This window comes from Cryptotermes secundus, unplaced genomic scaffold (assembly GCF_002891405.2).
Source record: "Cryptotermes secundus unplaced genomic scaffold, Csec_1.0 scaffold813, whole genome shotgun sequence".
Taxonomy (NCBI): Eukaryota; Metazoa; Arthropoda; class Insecta; order Blattodea; family Kalotermitidae; genus Cryptotermes; species Cryptotermes secundus.
In genome coordinates, this window is record NW_019735471.1 from 1,544,646 (window position 1) to 1,566,433 (window position 21,788).

General features: G+C 42.4%; 2 protein-coding genes across 2 annotated transcripts in view; one reads left to right on the forward strand and one right to left on the reverse strand.

Annotated features, from left to right (window-relative positions):
* The window catches only part of LOC111869419 (LIM/homeobox protein Lhx8), a gene marked incomplete at its 5' end in the record, with an annotated part of 103,908 nt that extends 98,836 nt beyond the window's left edge, over positions 1–5,072 (reverse strand). Inside the window, one exon of the mRNA XM_033753426.1 lies at positions 4,634–5,072. Coding sequence (XP_033609317.1) covers positions 4,634–5,072 — 439 coding nt within the window. The remainder of the gene's footprint in view (positions 1–4,633) is intronic.
* LOC111869407 (RING finger and transmembrane domain-containing protein 2) overlaps positions 1–21,788 on the forward strand; it is a 198,754-nt gene that overhangs the window by 152,588 nt on the left and 24,378 nt on the right. The window lies entirely within an intron of this gene.

A 21,788-nucleotide genomic window follows, 5' to 3' on the forward strand; every position in this document is an offset into this window, starting at 1 on the left:
TGGACTTTGGCCGCTTTTTAATTTTCTTGATCCTATAGACAGACAGTAGGACTCCTTGGACGGGGGATCAGCCCGTCGCAAGGCCGCTACCTACACACAAAACAACACAAATATAGAATAAAAGGACACAATTCAGACATCCATGCCTCGAGTGTGATTCGTACCCATGATCCCAGCGTTCGAGCGAGCGAAAACAGTTCATGCCTCAGACCACGCGGCCACTGTTACCGTCTTCTGTTCTCTGTTGTTAACAGAAATATTTTGCTGACCAATGTGCGGCGCTATAAATAGATGAACTACGTAACGTCGAATGATAATGTAATGGATGAGTGATGAATTGGGAAGGATTCAGAAGGTCGCGGCCGTAACCAAATCGAGACGCTCTCGTGCCGTTCGTTTGAAACACCGTAAATTTTGTCTCGTTTCCCATACCATTTGAAGTACCTTATAGTGTGACATAAGTGTGTATTAACATACATTTTTCCCAGTCCTGGAATATAAGCACAACAGATCACTGTGGTCGCGGTGCAAGGGCCGAGAAGGCCCACCCCTTATACATTCATTCATTCAATCCTGGAATATCTTATGTAGTTTGTTACTATTTTAACCCATGTGGAGCCTATAATTTCGTGTCTGTAAATATTTTCACTTCTAAAATAATCACGTGTACAAAGAAGTAGATCTATATTTACAGCAGCAGTACAACAAACAAGGGATAAAATTAAATAACAGGATGAAAGACGTGTCAATAATTTATCTAGCAATGTCTCTACAGCCCTTTCTTTTGGATCTCGGCCGCTTTTTCAGTATCTGTATCCAATATACAACCAGTAGGAGTCCTTGGCAAGGCCGCTACCTACACACAGGAAAACATAAACACAGAATAAACGCACACAATACAGACATCCGTATCTTGAGTGGGATTCGAACCCACGATCCTANGTATACAACCAGTTGGAGTCTTGGCAAGGCCGCTCCCTACACACAGGAAAACATAAACACAGAATAAACGCACAAAATACAGACATCCGTATCTTGAGTGGGATTCGAACCCACGATCCCAGCTTCGAGCAAGCGAAGAGAGTTCATGTCTTAGACGCGCGACCACTGTGATCGGCCGTGTCAATAATAGTCTTGATAAACAGGAATTCAGACTATGAAAATGTCCATTGAAAAAATCTGTGAACATTTTTATGTCAATAGAACTGGAATCATTCAGCCCATATTTGCCTATATTTCAACTGTTGCATGGCTGTGTGCAACTTGTAGAAACCATAAAAACGCTGCATGAATGTAAATATTCTTGTTAGTATGGTTAGGACTAGTAACCGGTTGATGTTACCAACTAGAATTGTACCTTCCCCAAAATTTCTTTATGCTCCATTCAAAGGATCCGCAGGACTTTCTATAAAATGAACATAATCTTCTGCCGATCACGGTAGCCGAGCGGTCTAAGGCATGCACGGTCTTCGGTCGCTTGGGAACCGGGATCGTGGGTTCGAATCCCACTCAGGGCATGGATGTTTAGTTTGTGTGTGTGCGTTTTTCTGTGTTTGTGTGCAGGTAGAGGCCTTGCGACGAGCTGATCACCCGCCCAAGGAGTCCTACCGAATGTCTAAGCTCTAGTAAAACAGAAGTGAAACGGAGAGTTTCATGGAGGTAAGCCAAGGCCCAAACTGGGGCTGTAGAACCAAAGGGTGGAAAATAAATAAATAAATTTCTTAATGGGAGAAGGTTCTTAGTAGATCTGACATGTTAAAGCTAGCATTAGTAGACCAAATATATTACCTGATTTTTTTATTTAGTTTTATTTTCATTCTATTTATAGAAGGGAACAAGAATAGAGCAGTCTGGGTTATGCAAAATGCTGGAATTGTTCCTAAACCGAAGCTTAACTCTATATTTCAACTTGATCAATTTTAATTATTTCTCTAGCTCCTTATGGGTAAACTGGTGGAGCAGAACTTTTGCCTAACATTGAAATAGACCTATAGGTTTGCCATACTATTGGCACTTCCGTAGCGGCTAGATTGTAATGTATTTAGGACTATTTTGGAATGGCAGCTTCTATAATACAGCATTTGCATTTGAAATGTAGTGATAATTCTATTGGTTATGGCGTTAATTTCGTGCCATATATAGTAAGACTAATCTAGCGAGTTTATAGCTGTATGGTCTATTAAAATTAGAATTATATAGGCGATGAAATTTGTTGAGGTCAAGTGGTAACTAAGTTACAATAATGACAGTTCTGCTGCTGATGTATTGCAATGGTGGTCATGCGGTCTCTACATGACAGTCTATCGACTCTTTGAAACCTGAAAATCGTCTAATTAAAAAGTTCAGTTCGTACCTCACAGGAAACATAGTGGCGCCTTCATATATAAACAGTCGGTGAATGTTGTTTGTCGGAATATTCACTATTTATTCCGAGAATCATATGTGACCCATAAATACAAACTTGGGGTAATATCCACAGTCTTTTAATGCTAAAGCAGATGGTACACATGGTAGCCACTGTACTTTAAATACGTAAATTGTTGTTTACTCTATATCATGACAGTGCCAATGGTAAAAAATATTCATTTCTGAAGGGTTCTAATAATGGTGCATTACATTCTGGACTGATTTTTCTCTGGACTTGCTCCATCTCCTAATAACATTCTACAAGAGCGCAAGGTTTCGGAGACTGTAACTGCTTCCATCATCAGGTGTATATGTGGAGAGGCGCCTACTCAGCTGAGTCCATCAGACAGAGCGAATCTCTATAACAAGAACATGCAGGTTCCAGAGGTTCAGACTGGGTCTATGTAGCTCACCCAACTGAGAGAATATTTTACCATCCTCTCCCCTGAGGATGGAAATATTTTCTGAAATGTCGTGTTCATATACGATTATGATGGGAAAGCTAGAAGTAAAGAGACAACTGGGAAAACCTAGACATAGGTGGGAGGATAATATTGGAATGGATCTTAAGAGGAATAATATGGGATGATATGGATTGGATATATCTGGCTCATGATAGGGGCGAGTGGTAGAATTTTGTGAACACGGTTATGAACACTCGGATTCAATAAAATATTGGGAAATTCTTGAGTAGCTAAGCGGCTGGTGGTTTCTCAAGAAGTACTCAGCTTCATGAAGTTAGGTAGTTAGTTAGTTAGTTAGTTAGTTAGTTAGTTAGTTAGTTAGTTAGTTAGTTAGTTAGTTTGCTGTGTTCTTTTGAAATACTGTTAGACGAAGGGGAAATTCCGAAATCTCGGCAAACTTCAGTAGGACATTTTAGGCCTAGGTTTCCATGATGGAAGGCACAAGGTGGCAGGTCAATTATGGTAATAGTGCCATGTCTTATAAGACCACGGTTGTGAAATGGTTAGTACGAAGACGAAAGTTGTGAACTGCGGTAAATATTCAGTAACTTACTAATGACGTTTCTTCAGCTCCACAGGCATATGAATGTTTGCACAGGATGCAAGCCTGCATTTCATTTTACTAAGAAGGGAACTTCAGAAGCAAACAGAATGTCAATATCTCTATATAGTACAATGTAGCACATGGAAACATAATTAGTATGAATTTTGGATTCTGACAGTTTTGAAATCCTGTGGGGTGAATCAGTTATTTTGTGGGTAGCTACTGTTAGAAGTAATTAAGCAGACATTTCGACTTCCATTTTTAGACCCGAATATTACCACAAATTTTATTGTAAATGTTCTAATTTTCTCCCGTTGTGAAATTCTGATCCCAGCTACTTATAGACATTGAAAATATGTAAGTATGGTCTTACTGATTTCGGTTGTCCAGTAATAGAGATTAACTCTTTCTAACGAACCCAAAATTTTCACCTGAGGAAGGAAACGGATTCCGTGTCCGAAACATTAACAAGTGATCAATAGCGTCATAGATGAGCAGGTAGCATTACTTCTGAGAGAACATTCTGTTTGCTTCATGCCATTTTCTTGTCCCTTTTACTCATTCACAATGAAGATAGAGGCGATATGTTCTTTCGAAACGTTGGTTGACTCTAACCGGATTGCACGAGAATTTCGTATCGTAAAATTATCATTTATTTTGGATTTTGAGAGCGTTAAAAAATGTCACGGAAGAGTCAGTTACTTTAGCAGTCGTTTAGCTCTCGTAAGAAACAAATAAGTAGTATCACATCGGGGAATTATTTTCGTTGGCGCGTTTAGAAACTAAGTTAACACTGACTGTAACTTATTTCAACAAACGTATCCAATGCTTATGTTCGCTGTTAATATGAATTTTACTTTCCGTGAAATATCTCTGTTCCTAAAAAAATTTTTGTCGAGAAGGCAAGGATTTGTTTCGTCTCTTCTGAAAAATTTGTGTCCATAAGCCTTCTCTCTATAATAAGACCCTGTATCCCACTAGGAAAGTTGTCTATGGATAAACCTGTCACAACATGTCCCGTAACATTTATTTTATGAGTAATAACTGAGTTATCCGTATGTTCTTGAGCTTCCTGAATAGATCCAGCTCCCTCCTAAGGAGACAATACAGAATACGTCTACCTGCGGGTAAGCAAAACGCATGGAACCTTCAGAACTACTCTACCCTGCTACTAAACACAATTTCCTGTTTGCTATAACGTGTTTACTGCTGCACTCACCTATGTTGTGGGAGGTTGTAACAGCGCAACAGCCCCCTGGAGGGCCACCATGGGCCAACAAGGGGTGCTGGTGGAGGCCGAGCCCAAGGGCCGCGGCAGGGAGGTATGTGGGGGCCCCAGCTGTGGTCGCCAGGACGCCAGGCGTCTCCTGTAACAGCTGTTGTTGTTGCTGGTTAAGATGTACCAATTCACCGTCACTAGATGAAGAGTAAGCCACAGGAGTCAGGCCACCACCGCCTCCACCTCCCCCGCGGCGCCGGGGGTGTAATTGTCCAGGGGGGTGCTCCTGTATAGGCGTCGTGTTGGTGCCGGTGTTGGAATGTTGATCAGAGTCTAATGGTAGTCTTGACAAGAATGTATTCACAGACAAATATTCAGAATTCTTCAAAGTCTGGATGTAAAATAATTTGATTGATTTAGGTTGAATTTCTGCTCCCTCTTACTAAGGGTCAGTACGAAGATTAAAACGCCCCTTTAACGTAATTTCTGGAATCCTGGCAATCAATTCGGTTTCCCTTCAGCATACAATTTATTCTGGGGGGTGCAATGAACCCCCCTTTTCTGAATTTTTTCGCAGCCAGTTCACTGATCACGTAACAGAAATATTTGGGAAGACTCTCACTTCAGACGTGCAGATCGCCCTCCAGACAAAGAATATAAGATGCTGCTGTGTACAATATAACGATTAAGATTATGCCGTATGTGAGCAGTTGTGAAATAAGTGGCTTAAGAAGTATTTTGAAAATATCTTTCAGCAATGCAATACAACAATAAAAATTAATTAATCTCGCTGTGATGATTTATGACGTTCGTATTATATATTATTCTATTTGCGTTGTACTGTAGTTTCCCAGACGTTAACTGGTTACAATTTATTTGTCTCCGAGAACATGATTTCGATTTATTTCTTCAGCACGGAAGCATACAATGTATTTACATTGCGATGCTTAACATTCAGCAATAGGCGTTCTCTACCAAAGTAATGAAATGGCTCACATTAAATAGAAAGTAATGAAACGATACACTCATATAACATAGTCTTAGGCCTAAATGTAACACGTGGTTGGTTACAGTTTATCAGTTGTTGTTCAACAACGGCCACGCTAGATAATGATAGTTACCTAGTTATTTCTAGACAGGTTCACAACAATGCTGTGTTCATACGTCTATTACTATTGTTATGTCCTGCTTGCAGTCTTTACAGTTGTCCCGGAACAGCTGTCGCTACACTACACTCGACTTATACCAAACCACTGGATTGTTGCCAGTAAGCACTTCACGATTTCCGCACACTGATGTCGACTTTACAGAAATATGCAAGCTTGGGAAATATCAGTTCAGTAAAGAAAAATTTCCTCACTCTTTTCCTTCTTTTCTTTCTCTCTCTCTCTTTTTCCACGACAGAGGTGGGGGGATGGTTTGTATTTGTGCCGTGCGCGCGAGATATCGAGAACAGAAACCTTTCGCACTTGAAACTGCGCGACCACTGAATGGTCTGCAACACTTCTGCTTCTGCGCCGTACCGCTGCGCCGCGCCACGGATGCTATCACGTGACTCGTTTGCGCATTGGTTGATTCATATGTCAGCGGACTAGGAGGATTGATCCTAGCCACGCCCATTTAAAAACGTAACAGGTTAGTAGTACGACCTGCGCAAGCGCCTCCTACCGTATCACCATGGCAACCGCCCAATTGTCTTCCTATTGGTTCGTAAGAGGTAACAGGATTCTGAACCGTATAGACTAGAGATGAGATGAAGAAAGCAGAAGAAGAAACAGGGATGGGGGAAGAAGAAAATGAGCGTAAACATAGACGAAGAGAACTTTACAAGAAAAACGTATAAGGGTGTTACTGCGGGAGACGGATTTTTTTTTCTACTCGTTTTGTTTTGCTTTTCTTTCTTTGAGCCTCCCATTGCGCGAATCGCGTGTTTCGTCAATAAAATGCTGCCACCGCCACCGTCACCTCCACCACCTAGCAGTTCTGAATATTCTTCTTCTAATATTCCCTTTCGCTTTTTGTGTCTCCTCAAGTATCGAACCTGTGCTTACATAAATCTTCATCCGAAATGTTTCCTTTGCAGATGATATTAAAAAAAAAATGGGAATCTGAACAAGACGGGTATAACTAATACCATAGTAAAATATTCGTCTAGAAAAATATTACCAAGGGGCGGCTATATGAAAGCAAATTCTTGGCAATAAAAACAGTAAAAGCAAAAAGTAAAGCTATCCCTTTAACAGGCCATGAAGGCCCATAGAGTTGTAAAATGTTGAGCTTCCCACATTATCTAGACAATCGGCTCATAGGTGGGGATTAGGTTTTCAGCCCTACGCGCCGGCCACCCTTTACCCCCAAGAATATTCCTGGTAATCATTTCTGTTAGAGGCTGAGTCGACCCCAGGGACATAGAGTGGCTGGGAGGATTAGGTAAATTGAAAAAAAAAACACCTCATCGGGATTCGATCCTGCGACCTTCCGGCTTGTAGCATAGTGCCTCAACCAACTACTCTACCTCGAGCCCCCCCCCCAAAAAAAGAACAGACATGCAAAAGTTAAAAACAGCGGAAATGCAATTCCTGAAATATGAAAGGGATTGTGGGAGACCGAATAAAATTATGATTGAAGAGGTAAGGAGAATAAGAAGATGCAGGCTGTCTAGAACATGTGGAAGAAGATCGATGTCGAATTAGACCCAAAGAAAGAAGAGATTGTGGTGGACCTCGCAGAAATTGGAATTCATAGAGGCCGGAAAAGGCCACCTGATTAAAATTTTGAATTGGAGGAGAAGGAGAAGGAGAAGGAGAAGAAGAAGAAGATTCATCAAACCCCTAAATCTAATGAGAGTCATGCTTAGTAAAGCCTAGAGGTTGAAAATTTCGTGGCACAATCTGGCCTTTAGATTTCTTTCATGTACGACTGTAGTATTAATGCATTCAGGTCTGTTCAGTTAGAGTTCTGAATATTCACAAAGATTAGGAACAAATTTTGCAATTAATTTACATATTTATTTCGGTTGATATTTAAGTTAAATGAAGAAAATTTATATTTAAACAGCTCACGTACTGGCAGATCGACTGTTCTTTTCACATAGGCCTACAGATTTGCCTGTCTAGCACTTTCAATTAAGTTTCACCGGAAATAAAAAAAATTAAAATTAAATTGCCCCTTGCTGAATTGAGCACCACAAAATGAAGACATATAGGGGATTGGAGGTGCAGTTCCACGAACTCTTAACCTCTCCCTATATGCAGTTGAGCTGTGAGCTTCACGTTCCAGCCGCTCTACCCCAATAGCTATGAGGCTGAGTGGAACCCCGTTCCGACATGGATTCAGTGGTGAAGAGAAAAATCTTTGTAAGATTTGAGGTTTTCACGGCGGTCACTATTAAGAATGCTGTTTTTTAGGATGTGGCGCCGCGTAGATCTCGTGTAAGCAGACGTTTCGAGCGAACGTATCGCCTCCATCATCAAGGTATATCAGCAGTTTGATATGTCGACTTCTATACCAGCCGCGTGGTGGTTATAAAAGGCAGGACATTCGTGGATTCGAGAGCCGTAGAGAGCAATGAGAGATTAGTGAGCGATTCGTGAGAGATTAGTCAGGGATTCTACATAGAATATTCGTTAGACAGACGTCGTTCGGAAGGAGTTCAATGTGTGAGCTGTTATAGTTCACTGTAATTGCAAATAAGCCCCAATAAACCCAATAACCAAATCCAGAACCCATTTTATTAGTCACGCCAAACTCTCACACGTGACAATATGTTCGTCGTAATATACAGAAGAAAATTTTGTCTTCATGTAGCCTATTGACTATAGGCCTATATCATGGCCAAGGATCCACGATAGTTCAGGTAACAAGAGCCTGGGAACTGGGCTCCACATTTCGATCCCCGCCGAGAAAAATTCATTTCTTTCTTCACTTCCATAAACAAAACGTCTCTGGATTTCTCCAGCGCTGGAGCATGTTGCAGCACAACAGCAAACATATATACGTGTATATCATGAACGGGTTAAGAATGCGTAATGCTTTATCATCACTCTCCCTAGGACATTCATGTGGTTTTCTTTATGTCAGGATAGAAGCCAATGTGCTTTCTTCTTAAGCAAATTCCTGGTGTTCTTATAATTACGTACCTGCTCCCATCTCTATGTAAGCCTAAACTTAGGTCATGTCTGGTAGAGTCCCAATAGTATGTGGGCATCCCTATATGGACATCAAAAGGGGGGTATGCAAATGACTTTGCAAAAATCAATAACGGTGACATAAAATTTAAATTCTATGGGGAGGGAATGGTATTCTTCCTGAAGACCAGCGAAATTTCATCCCATCCAAATGTAATTGTAGGGTCGTCAACATTAAAACATTTAATCTCTCAACCACTTAGGCTAACATGAAACTATTAATCGCTTAATAGGAACAATAGAGGTACAAGGGGGCACGCGGTAGCGCAGTTGGTTGAGGCATTATACTACAATCCGGAAGGTCGCGGGATCGAATCCAGATGAGGTGGATTTTTTCAATTGACCTAATCCTTCCAACCGTACTATGGCCATAGGGTCGACTCAGCCTTTAACAGAAATGAGTACCAGGAATATTATTGGGGTCAAAGGGCGGCCGGCTCGTAAGGCTGACAACTTTACTACCATCTATGAACCGATTTTCTGGAAAATGTGGGAACCTCAACATCTCACAACCCTATGGGCCTCCACGAACTGTTAGAGGGAAACCTTTACTTACTTAATTTTATAAGCACATGAAATTTTTAAGCACAAATAATAGCACTGTTAGCAGGGCTAGAGGTCCATAAGAGTGGATTATTTTTTGTTAGTGTCCATATGTGATATTTGGTGTCCTGTATTTTTATGAAAGGGTAGTTTGTTTCAAATGATAATGTTTCTGGCTAGAATTTTGGAGGTGATCGATTCAAATCTCGGTCGGTATACTGGCTCTGCTGACTGAGAAATTTTACTGGCTCTACGTCCTCTTTGGGCCCTGGCCTCTGAATTTTCAGTTTCATTATTGTTTTCCAGACGGTAGGACTCCTTGGACGAGTGGTAAGCTCGTCGCAAGGCCTTTACTTAAACAAAGGACAACACAAATACAGAATAAACACGTACACATACCAAACATCCATGCGTTTTGTGAAATTCGAACCCACGATCCCGGCTTCCGAGCGAACAAAGACAGTTCACGCCTTAGACCGGCCTGCGCTCTCTGGTAATTATCTTAGTTTCACTCAACCCTGCAGACAAATGCAGATATTATATCTGAAATTAAACCATGAAAGCTTCCAAAATCTTTCTTTAGCGTTATTTATAAAATCATTTTGTCATTCGATGATCAATAAATCTAAGACTAAATCTCTTGTAGGACAAAATTATATGTAAGCCTTTTTTGTATTGCTAGTGGGACTAAGTACCTTGTACTGCGGCTACTTCTGGCCTATTGTACTAGTCCCAGATGATAGGTGAGGGTGATTGTGGAGCAATTGGTGGAATGAAGATTGGCAGGGGAAACCGAAGTACTCGGAGAAAACCTGCCCCAGCGCCAGTTTGTCCAACACAAATCCAACTTGACCAGACCCGGGATCGAACCCGGGCCGCCGTTTGAGCTATGGCGTGGCCTATGTAACCAGGATAATCTGCGTAATCAGTGCAGTGAAGACTTGTATAATTTATCATGCTCTGTCGGAAAGAAGCAATTGATAAAAAGAGAAAATTGTACAGTTTTCAGATTCTGGTCTTCTGCATGATGACATTCTGTAGTCTTGTCGGTAGATACAAACGTTTCGGAGGAACTTGCTGCCTCCATCTTCGTGGTATTTTTAAAGATTTTGTAAGCACTCTTCGTTTGAATGTAAATATGCGAATAAAATTTGTGGAAATGAAATCTGTTGCATACCGCCACCATCTTCAGAGTTAAAGTTATTTAAGGCTTAGGATTTACAGGATCGAAGACACGTGACTGACAGTTTCATATTGGTGTCTTCTGATATGAGATACCGCGTAGTCTTGTGGGCAGATGTTAAGGTTTCGGAGCAATGTTGCCTCTATTTTCAGGTTCGAAGTGCATAAATATTTCTCCGTTACGTTGCTGTCTACCCACAATATTGCACGAAATCTGAAATCAAAGGAAAACAAAATAAATAATCACGTCCTTGAAAACCTCAAATCTTATTGAAACTTCATATGGTAATAAGCCATCAAAGTTAATAAATTTTACTCTTCTATACAAATCAATTTTTCGTTATTTTTCTCTTCATGCGTATTTTGGGGCCGTACCTTTAAATATACGAAAGACAGTTTCCTCTAAAATTCTTATCCATTCACTATCTATACGTAAATTTATCCCTTTAACAGGCCGTGGAGGCCCATAAGGTTGTGAGAGATTGGGGCTCCCACATTATCTAGACAATCGGCTCACAGATGGCGGTAAAGTCGTCAGCCTTACTCGCCGGCAGCCCTTTACCCCCCCAGGAAGATTCCTGGTACTCATTTCTGTTAGAGGCTGAGTCAACCCCAGGGTCATAATACGGCTGGAAGAATTAGGTAAACTTATAAAAATCAACCTCATCTGGACTCGAATCTGCGACCTTCCGCCTTATAGCATAGTGTCTCGTCTTACTACGCTACCGCATACCCCATTCACTATCTATAATCATATTTTATTTCTCATTCCACGCAATAAGCTAACATATCTAACATCTGCAACTGAAACAGGGTCGTTAAATTATTCTAAAATTAATTGACAAATGCGATCCCTTGCGATCGTTTTAAGTTTTAATTGAGCGTCTTGTGAAGGCTCCGTGGCAAACATAAGCTTTGGAAGGAGCCGCCTCCCTCAACAACTTTCATTTCGTTCACTTGCTTCAGCTTATTGTTGCGTGTTCCAACTAATACCCCCTCTCTCTCCCCCTCACATTCCTGTGTGTCTGTCCGCAGTTGTAAATGTTCTAACTTTTAGCTAATTGACTTTTCTGAAGTAAAATGTTCGCAATGTTATTCGGAACCAGTTCAAGCTATGGTCCGCTCTGTTAAAGGGGATGGAATGTTAAGCGATAGAATAGATACAATGCGTAGGCGTAAGAGGAAATGAGAATTGCGTAAAAAATTTTTCACCTGATAACATGAAGGGAATGACTTCGTAAGTTAGCGGTTCTCGGGCATAAGAAAAGTTTTCGTAGTCACATTTAAAATGTGGATATATATTTATTATTATCACTTTATCACATTATCACTTTTCCTGGATAGTCTCTTTCCAAAAACAGAAGATCGCATCAAGTGGAGGAACTGTTTTGGAAGAGACTGTGGACCTATCGTCTGACAGATTACTGATGAATGAATGAATATATTTTGTGTCTCCTTAGAATCAGACTTGATTCTCTAACTTATTAGGAAACAAACCCTATGAAAGTAGATTCTTAAGGGTTGTTATGGTGGTGTATAGTACTCAGAATTACTGGATTTTTGGACTTTGTTCATCGTCACCTGAGGACGGAAACAGACCCAGTTTCCGAAACGTTGTGTTCCCTCGTTTTTAGAATACCAGACGATGGACAAAGCCCCAAAACCTAGTAATTATGACATTCTATAAAGATTATTGTTAATTAATTTACAACTGAAAGCAGTGTTTATGTGTGAAAAAGAAATCGATAGTCCTATTTTAAATTATATTCCATAGTTAACAGAAGAGAAATATCTGTCCGTCTGTTGCGATTGGCCAGCTTGTTTTTCACAAAATGAAGATCAAAAAAGGAAAAACGAACTTTTACGGAATTTACAGAAGATGTAATCTTGGACATTCCGAAAGAAACTAGATATCACGAAGAAGCTTGTCTCCACAAACATTCATATACATGTTGCAGGCCAGCAGACTACCCGAGCGACATCCAAACACTGAAAACTTTCCGAAAAATAATCCGCTTTTAAACTGACCACGAGAAGAATCCATTTAAATTCCAAGACATCTGGTAAGCCGTCGTTTGTGAAATTCCGATTGCCGATTTCTCGGAAACCTGTGCGAGGTTCGTGACGTTCGGTCGGCACTGGTCCGCCACGCCCGCCGACTGAAATCGATAATAGAGGGGACGTGCGGGCAATATGGACACGGAGACCTGTTGCACACAGCCTCTTGTGCTGCTTGCAATCACTGCTTTGTTCTGCATATCAATCCGCAGACAGCTGACATGTCTGTAGTGTCTACACAATATTTGCTTCGTGCCCGGAGTAAGGATACCTCAGCCGGTACAACAACGGACTGGACAACCGGGATTCGTATCCCGGAAGGGGTAAGACTTGTCTCTTTTCCACTTCGTCTAAACCAGCTCTGGTGCTCACCCAGCCTCTCCCCTCGGGGGTATAGAACTGTGGCCTGAAGCTAACCACCCTCATCCGTCAAGCGCCGAGATCCCCCTTACTCTTTCATAACGGTCTTTAATTCATTGAGCACCGGGACAATTTTTCCTTTTTTGTTATATGTGATTTAGACCGTCATTCTTAAGTTTAAGTACACTTCTTCCTCTGCATAAGTTATACAGCGCCGAATGGTTAAAGGTAGAGGTAAAGTTGTTCCTGTGCTTAATGAATTGAGTATTAGGCAATGAAGGCGTATGGAGGTGTGGAAGTATAGCTCCATCATTCTTAATGTCGGCTCTAAATGAAGGTGAGTGATCAATTTCACGCCCCAGCCGCATTAACTCGGGGGAAACAGCACTCGTTTCCAAATGTTTACCATTCCAGATGGACTCCAGAGTCAGTCTGGACGCTACGGATAAGACAAAATGTCTTACTGGTCACGACAAGAGCGCTGTCCCGCACCGGTGTCGTCAGATGGCAAAGCTAAATACAAATTTTTCTCCGGGCTTAGTTAATCAAGGAGTATGCCATGAAGAAAGTACGGGGGGTGGAGGTCTAGAGGTGAGTTATCAGCTTCACGCCCCGGCCGCTTTATCTCCGGGTACCCATAGAATGTGAGACTGGGTGGGCCTCAGAACCGGTCAGGAAGTCATGGAGGAGAAAAAGATTCTGCCTCTACCGGGACTCGAACTCGAACCTCTCGGTCTTCCAAACAGTAGCGACTACGATATCCCGGCTCCCCAGTAAACCTTAAGGTGTCGTAAATTTCGAGTTTCTTGACCATCTGAGCAACTGTCAGCTTCTGAAGGGGGATTATGTTCAATGGAGTTACTGGTTCCGAACTCGCTGCAATTCTGCGTCCATAAAATAAATACATTTGTATGCGTCAGGGATCAAGTGGGTACGACTTCGTCTCTAATCCGTACGGCTACCTGCAGGTGGATGTGACGTCATCAGAAGCGGCTTATGATATGTTTTCAACAGTTCCGTCTATCTGGCGGCCAGCTGCAGCTTATGTGGCAGAGCGGACAGTCTGTTCTGAGCCCAGAAGACTAAGAACTGAATCTCGTGTCCTGTCTAGAATAATCTATAAAAGTTGTCTATACAATATTCAGGCTGTACATGGAGCAGACGTGAAGCAGGGCCAGTGAACGTGGTCATAGAGGCTTCCTATTGGAAGAGGGCCGGGGAAGTACCTATGAGCGCAGTTCACACCATGATCCCGCAAGTTAATAACGACGAAGCTGGATATCAACGCGCTTACGAGCTACAAGTGGACCGGCATGTGCTTGTGAACTGCGCAAGTCACTTGACTGAAATTACATATACTCCTGTGGGAACCACCCACATTCATTCAAGCGGAATTCCATTTGCTAAGCAACGGTTCGCTAAAACGCATTCTCATATCAACGAAGATTCAACAAATATTTCCGTGGATACAAACAATCAACATAGTGGGTTTCCACGGGAATATAAGCTTTAAATCACTAGGAGTTTCAGCTACAACTGATACAAGAGACCAAAACATGAACTGTCTGGTGTGGAGACTTCTATTCAGTTCTCTCGAAGTTACAAAAGAGAGTTCATTCTTGAATCCAATTCAGTGGCTCATATCCCATGTGGAGGCGGGGGCGAATACCCCCACCGTAGCCCTGCGAGTCGTAGGAGGCGAAGAAAAGGCAGTCTCGAATATAAGACAATAAAATATGCTCGCGAGTACCACGGAACTTGGACACGAGAATGACTATGCTGCCGAGGGCCAGCAGTAGTAAACGACAGACATGTCCTCTCGTCAGAGAAAGCGGCCCACATCAACATACCTGCAACTGTTTGGCAGTAATAAAAATCTGGTCGTAAGCCCCACATGGGTGCTTTATTCCATGATAAGACTGGCCGAGAGACCGTCGGTCGTAACATAAGACTCAGACTCAATCCAATTAAGTTATCCGGGAGAAAGAGCTCAGCTGTGACTGCTTAACCAGCTAACAATCTGCCATCGCCCGAAGCGCTACTACGCAACGGCTAACGAAGACACAACAGACTGAAGCTTGTCCGTGTATTTATTACGGCAACAGCGGTAAATATTTGTACAGAAGTTTAATAGGTGGATGTCTCTTCAAACATCGACAGTCCCACGCTCCATATGCATCCTGAATAGATTGTATGCTGGTCCAATCTTTAATGATGCTTTCAGTAGCTCAGACTACATAGAGACGATTGGTACCATTATTAATGAATAATTAATTAAAAAGTGTGTGGAGAGAAACGACCTTTGCCCAGTTGAAAGTGCAATTCCGGAATTTGCCTGGAAGGGCTGAAGAAAATCACTATAGTTCCCAGTCACAATCAGTCAACTGGTTCGGTCTAATTATAGTCTACCAAAAACTCCATGGAACTGAATCCTTGAGAAGCCGCCAGTCGCTCAGCGACTCAAGAATTTCCGAACATTTTATGGAACTCGAATGTGTTCACAAGAGCCCTCCACTGTTTCATATTGTAGCGTGTTTTGTGTGTCGCGCTACAAATAAATTCACGCCGTTCTCGAATTCCGTAGAACCTTTTTTGTTCTTCACTTGCACAATCACACGCTTTGCAATTGTTAGTCTACACAATGTCTCGGCCGATACTCGACTGTCTTCCCTGGCGGTTGTTCCGAGACACTCTACTCCGAAGGCTGGAGAGAGCGACTGACTTCTTAGGTGGCTCGATGAAGACTTTCTTCTAAGATGGCTATTCCGAGACTGAAGACTTCTCGTTGAAGCCGGGCTTTTATAACCTTGGCCGCTGCTAGGCAAATGAATCCTCTGTTATAGCAGTGGAAACGTTGCTTTGTCGGTTCCGCTTTTCCTACGCAATTACCCATTGTTATCGCGTTGTCTCTGTGGGAACGTTTCGCGTATTCGTCGTAACCGTGGAGATTCGATGTTCTCTACACAACGGCTCACTGTTGGGATTACAGTGTCGCTATTGTTACTTCCTATGTAACGGTCTGTTCTAGCGTTTCCATAGAAGCGACTCTTCTGGATTCCAGACACGTTACAATATCATAAACCAGATTAATGCAGTCCGTACCACTCTAACATTTATCTTTAAGATCTATTTTAATATTATCTTCCAACCTATGTCTGAGTTTTCCTATTGGTCGTGGGCCCCTTGTCACGACGGCATGGTGAGTCCTCGGGTTGCGGATGGAGTAGACGGCCTATCGGATATTGCTGTGAATAGGCCTATACAGAATGAGCAGTAATGATCTTCAGCTTGGGTGTTGAGCATGGGGCTAACAACTTTTTCAATCGTAAGAAAAAGATTGTTTGTTACACAGGACTTCTAACTATATATAGTAAAAATAAAGCTATCCCTGTACTAGGCCGTGAAGGTCCATAGGGTTGTGAGACGTTCAGCGTCCCGCATAATCTAGACAATCGGCTCAAAGATGGCGGTAAGGTTGTCAGCCTTGCGCGCCGGGCGCACTTTACTCCCCAGGAAAATTATTTAATTAATTCCTGGTACTCATCTCTGTTAGAGGTTGAGTAAACCCCAGGGCCTAGTGCGGTTGGAAGGATTAGGTCAACTGAAAAAATCCAATGACCTCATCGGGATTTGAACCCGCGACCTTCCGGCTTGTAGCATAACACCTCAACCACTACGCCCCCTCTAACTATATATTGTGTTCTCAATTCCTTCTGAGCGATAACTGTTATCATGCTCACATTCTTCCCCCTGTCTAATGCACCATAGTCCTCTTGAGGTAGCGTAGTTGGCGGAGGCACTATGCTACAAGCCGGAAGGTCGCGGGTTCGAGTCCCGATGAGGTGGATATTTTCAATTGACCTAATCCTTCCAGTCGCACTATGGCCCTGAGGTCGACTCAGCCTCTAGCAGAAGTGTGGACCAGAAATCTTCCTGGGAGGGTAAAGGACGGCCGGCGCGTAAAGCTGACAACCTTACCGCCATCTGTGAGCCTTCACGGTCTGTTACAGGGATAGCTTTACCATCTTCTCCTTAACACGTACAGAAATGGAACGCAGTAATCAGCTCTGCATACCCTGTATTCTTGTAATATGAACAACTGGACCGAACTAATTGTACAGCGGCAATATTCTAGAATTTTATTCGAGAGATGCTCCGTTCGAAACTGGACTGAGACACTGGTCATTCTACTGAGGGTCTTCAAAGTTTCACTCAGGATATCCAGGCGGATAATCTCACTATCCGTTCGTTCAAAATATCTTTGTAATATACTTATATGGTAAAGTTGTCCCTGTATTTAACTAATCAAGCACTACGCCATGAAGGCGTGTGGGGGAGTGAATATATAGATACAAATTTTCTTGAACTCGGCACTAGCTGGAGGTGAGTGGTCAGCTTCACGCCCCTGCCGATTTATCCCCGTGGAAAGATCCCCCGGTACCCATTGGATAGGAGGCTGGGTGGATCCTAGAGTCTGTCTGAACGACGTAGAAATAAAATTCTTGCCCCACCGAAACTTGAACTCCGACCCTTCGGTCGTCCAGGCAGTAACTAGTCGCGATATCGACTACGCTATCCCGGCTCATTCTAATATACTTATAACATTCATAAATAAATCTTATTAATATTCGATGCTGCATGATTTATTCCGGTGAAGAGGAGGCGTTAAGTAAACAAAGAGTCGGTGCAACCAATCAGCAGATTACACGTACAAGGCTATAAATCACGGTTACATATAATTTAAGTACTGAAGTTGGGGACACTCTTAAAACCAGGAGGCCTACGCTAAATGTTGATCTCAGGACATCAGATTTGGCAAATAGATTTTCTTGTGTAAGTTGTGAGAATTGCTGGGCTATGTAATGACAGTGTGTGGCCCCTCTCTCCTGTCATTAAGAAACAGCCCTTGGGATGTAGCTACTTCTTAATGACAGACCCTGATAACGAAACACATAGTTTCCAATGACATATAAGTAGGCCAGTCAGTCGCACAAAAATAAAAATTTAAACACTTCTTTCTTTCCTTTGAGAGTACACCGTAGCGTAGTTGGTTGGGACACTATGCTACAAGCTGAAAGGTCGCGGGTTCGAGTCCCGATGATGTGGATTTCTTCAACTGACCTAATCCTTCCAGCCGGACTATGACCCTGGGGTCGATTCAGCCTCTGAAAGAAATGAGAACCAGGAATCTTCCTGGAGGTAGATTGATTTATTCATACTAATAATTCATGGTAAAATATTTCGAAACAAATTTATTTCTGTTGTGCTCTGGAGTTGCTAGCGACACCTGCACCCCCCCCCAAAACTCTTCCTTTAATTTGGCCTGTCTGAGGAATACCATATCTAAAAATACGGGCAGTAATCGCGGAACGTTCTAGACCAATTAGGCCAACCGGTGTCGTGACAGTATGAACAACTGTCAGCGTACCTTCAGTCCCTATCACAATCTTCACCGTCCTTATTACCCGTACCTATAACTTAAGTGCACGTGAATCAGCCTTTAAGTCGTTTTGCTGAGTTAGGCTCATACGAGGAGTGAAGGGGCAGGCGGGTTAGTGAAGTCGTGAATCAAAGACAACGTCCAGGAAGGCGGGAGGGGGGAAGGAACAGACCCCATAAATCCAAACACCTATAATTCCCATCGACCTCACAGGTCAAGCTTTAATTACAAGAAACCAAAGCTGTTGAGGGTATCACTAAACAGCCTAATCTCAACATTCAGAAATTCTTTTCGCCAGTTCGAGTCAGTCATAGTCCTCGAAACCACCTCCCGAAAAGATTTTAGCACATGCAAAATTTGAGATTTTCACGGCAGTAACTATGAAGAATGCCGTCTTCTGGGATGTGGCGACGTGTAGATACTGAGCACAGTTTCCGTAAGATCAATTTTAATATTATAATTTTCCGTGGCGCTTTACTCTTGGTTTCCTTACCACACCTCTGAAATGTACTTGTTGTTTCTTACTAAGAGTCACGCATCCATTTGTCTGTGTCTCCATAATTTCACCGTAAACAATTGCAAACATCTGTTTATGTTTGTTGTTTAACGACGTTGCCAACAGCTCTGACTTTATAGCGTCAAATTGTTGGATTATTAATGAATAATTTTCCAGGCCAATCACTGTATAATACCTTGAAATTTTCCATGATCGTCTCCTTTCACATTCCTTCCAGTTCATTAGTAACCTTCCCATCTCCTGTAGGCAGTGTCTTGGCTGAACCAATGGGAACCGAGGTTATTTCCCAGGGAATAAAGCGGCCGAAGCGTGAAACTGACCACGCACTTTCATCAGATGCTGAGGTTAAGAATGCATGTAGCTGTACCTCCACTCCACCATACATGTTTATGGACTGATGCTTAACTAATGAAGAGGCAACTTTGTCTTTACCTTTACCATTCGACTCTGTACAGGCTGAGCAACTGACAGCGTTGCTGAATAATTATAAACTGAAAAAATTATGAACGTCAAAGATAGAGGGGCGGATAGAAGTGACAAGAAGACGAGGAAGAAGACGTAAGAAGATGCTGGATGACCTTGGGGACAGAAGAGGATACTGTCATTTGAAGGAGAAAGCTCTAGATCGCATCAAGTGGAGGAACTGTTTTGGAAGAGACTGTGGACCTGTCGTCTTGACAGATTACTGATGATGATGAATGATTCGACAAGTTTCCCATTATGTAATAGTCTCCATTCTCCACTTCATCCATCCGTCTTGACCCCTTTTCTTTCTCGAATATTTACAGCTTCTGTTCCGCCTCCAAAGCAAAATACCGTTTTTATATCTATACAAAACCAGTCACAACGTCATGAAAGTCTGTAGATATAAGATATGTATTTTAATTTCGAAACCCTGCAGAGATGAGTTGTCAATTTCAGTATCCGGCTGTCTTTAATTTCCAGATAAACAGCACTAAATTTCCCCTTCTACATAAGGCAAGATGGGCCCTAGAATAATTCGAGACACTTAACAAAGGAAACTCATAGAAGTAACAGACCTTCAGCCTGCTAGGAAGATCAGGAACAACCGCATTTTATAAATCAGGGTTGTGGAAACTAGGTGGTTGCAGGGGAAAGATACAAAAAATCAGTACTCTTTATGAAGATAAAGGGTTCTAAAAGTAGGAACCTACTACTCCCCAGCTTCACTGAACCCTAAAAACTGAGATGGCAGCTTCCCTTGAAGCATTTGTAACTCTGTGACCCATCATCCTGAAGACAATAATCTTGACAGCTTCACCAGCGAAACCCTCACACGGGAGTGTAGTGTACAATAATATGTGTTGTTTTCTCTTCTCCACAGAACCCAGACAGGTTCAGGGTCTCACCTAACCTCCTATCCAATGGGTACCTGTAGTAGCAGGGGGCGTGAAGGTGACCACTAACTTCCATCTAATGTCGAGGTAAGGAATGGTGGAGCTATACCTCCACTCCCCCATATGTCTTCAATCCCTATTGCTCAATTAATTCAGCACAGGGACAAATTTGTATTTCAGTTGTTTTATATAAGCCTTACTTACATCGCATAAAGTAGGCTTTGTCGATTAGTGAACGATGAAAATAGGTCTCTTGTAATTCAACAATCTAAACACTGAGATGGCCGGTCACGGTAGCCGAGCGGTCTAAGGCATATACTGTATTCACTCGCTCGGAAACCTGGATCGTGGGTTCGAATCCCACTTAGGGCATGGATGTTTAGTTTGTGTGTGCGTTTTTCTGAGTTTGTGTACAGGTAGAGGCCTTGCGACGAGCTGATCACCCGCCCAAGAAGTCCTACCGAACGTGTAAGATCTAGAAAAACCGAAGTTAACGGAGAAGTTCATGGAGGTAGGCCTAGGCCCACTGGGGCTGTAGTGCCAAGGGAAAAATAAAACACTGAGATGAGTAAAATCACGAAAAAGATTAGAATATCCGGATGCAGCATTCAGTCCCTGGATGTTGACTGATGTATCAGTGAAGAATTTTCATGGCAAACAGGCCTGCTAGCCCAAGTATACTGTCGTATAGGCAATTCGAGAACAAATGTTCCTGTCTCACGCAAGGGAGGTGAGAACAGAGGAAACAAGAATATGCCTACAGCAGCAAGCAGTAGAAGAACAACAAAAGACAAAATAAATTGAGTCCAAAATAAAATATGGACCATATCCGAGCTTAGAAAAGATGGGTTGGGATAATGTCACATAAGAAAAAAAGTGGAATAAGTCGATTTGTGTTCTACAAAAAGTAGGTTGTCCCTATGCTTAACTAATTAAGCACTACACCATGAAGGCGTATGGGGGAAGGTGTGTATAGATCCACATTTCCTTGACCTCGGCACTAGCTGAAAATAATTGGTCAGCTTCACGCCTACCGAATATCCAAAATCTAATAAACCGAATTGGAACGGAGAGTTTCAAAGAGGTAAGCCAGGGCCCAAACTGGGGCTGCAGCGCCAAAAGAAATTGTCAGTATTTAATATACTTTCCTAATATATATTATATATATACTCCGTGGCCTGTAGTCCGCAAGACCGAGTTTACTTCTATTATTCAATTTTAATACTTATACTGTAACCGGAGCCGAGATAGCTCAGTCGGTATTACGACTGGCTAGGGGCTGGAAGACAGGGGTCGGAGTTCGAATTTTCTCTCTTCCATGTCGATCAGACTGGCTCTGGGGTCCACCCAACCTCCTATCCAATGGGTACCGGGGGCAAAGCGGCCGAGGGGTGAAGCTGACCACTCACCTCCAACTAGTGCCGAGGTCAAGCAAATGTAGATCTATACATCCACTCCCCCATACGCCTTGATTGCGTAGTGCTTAATTAGTTAAGTACAGGGACAACTT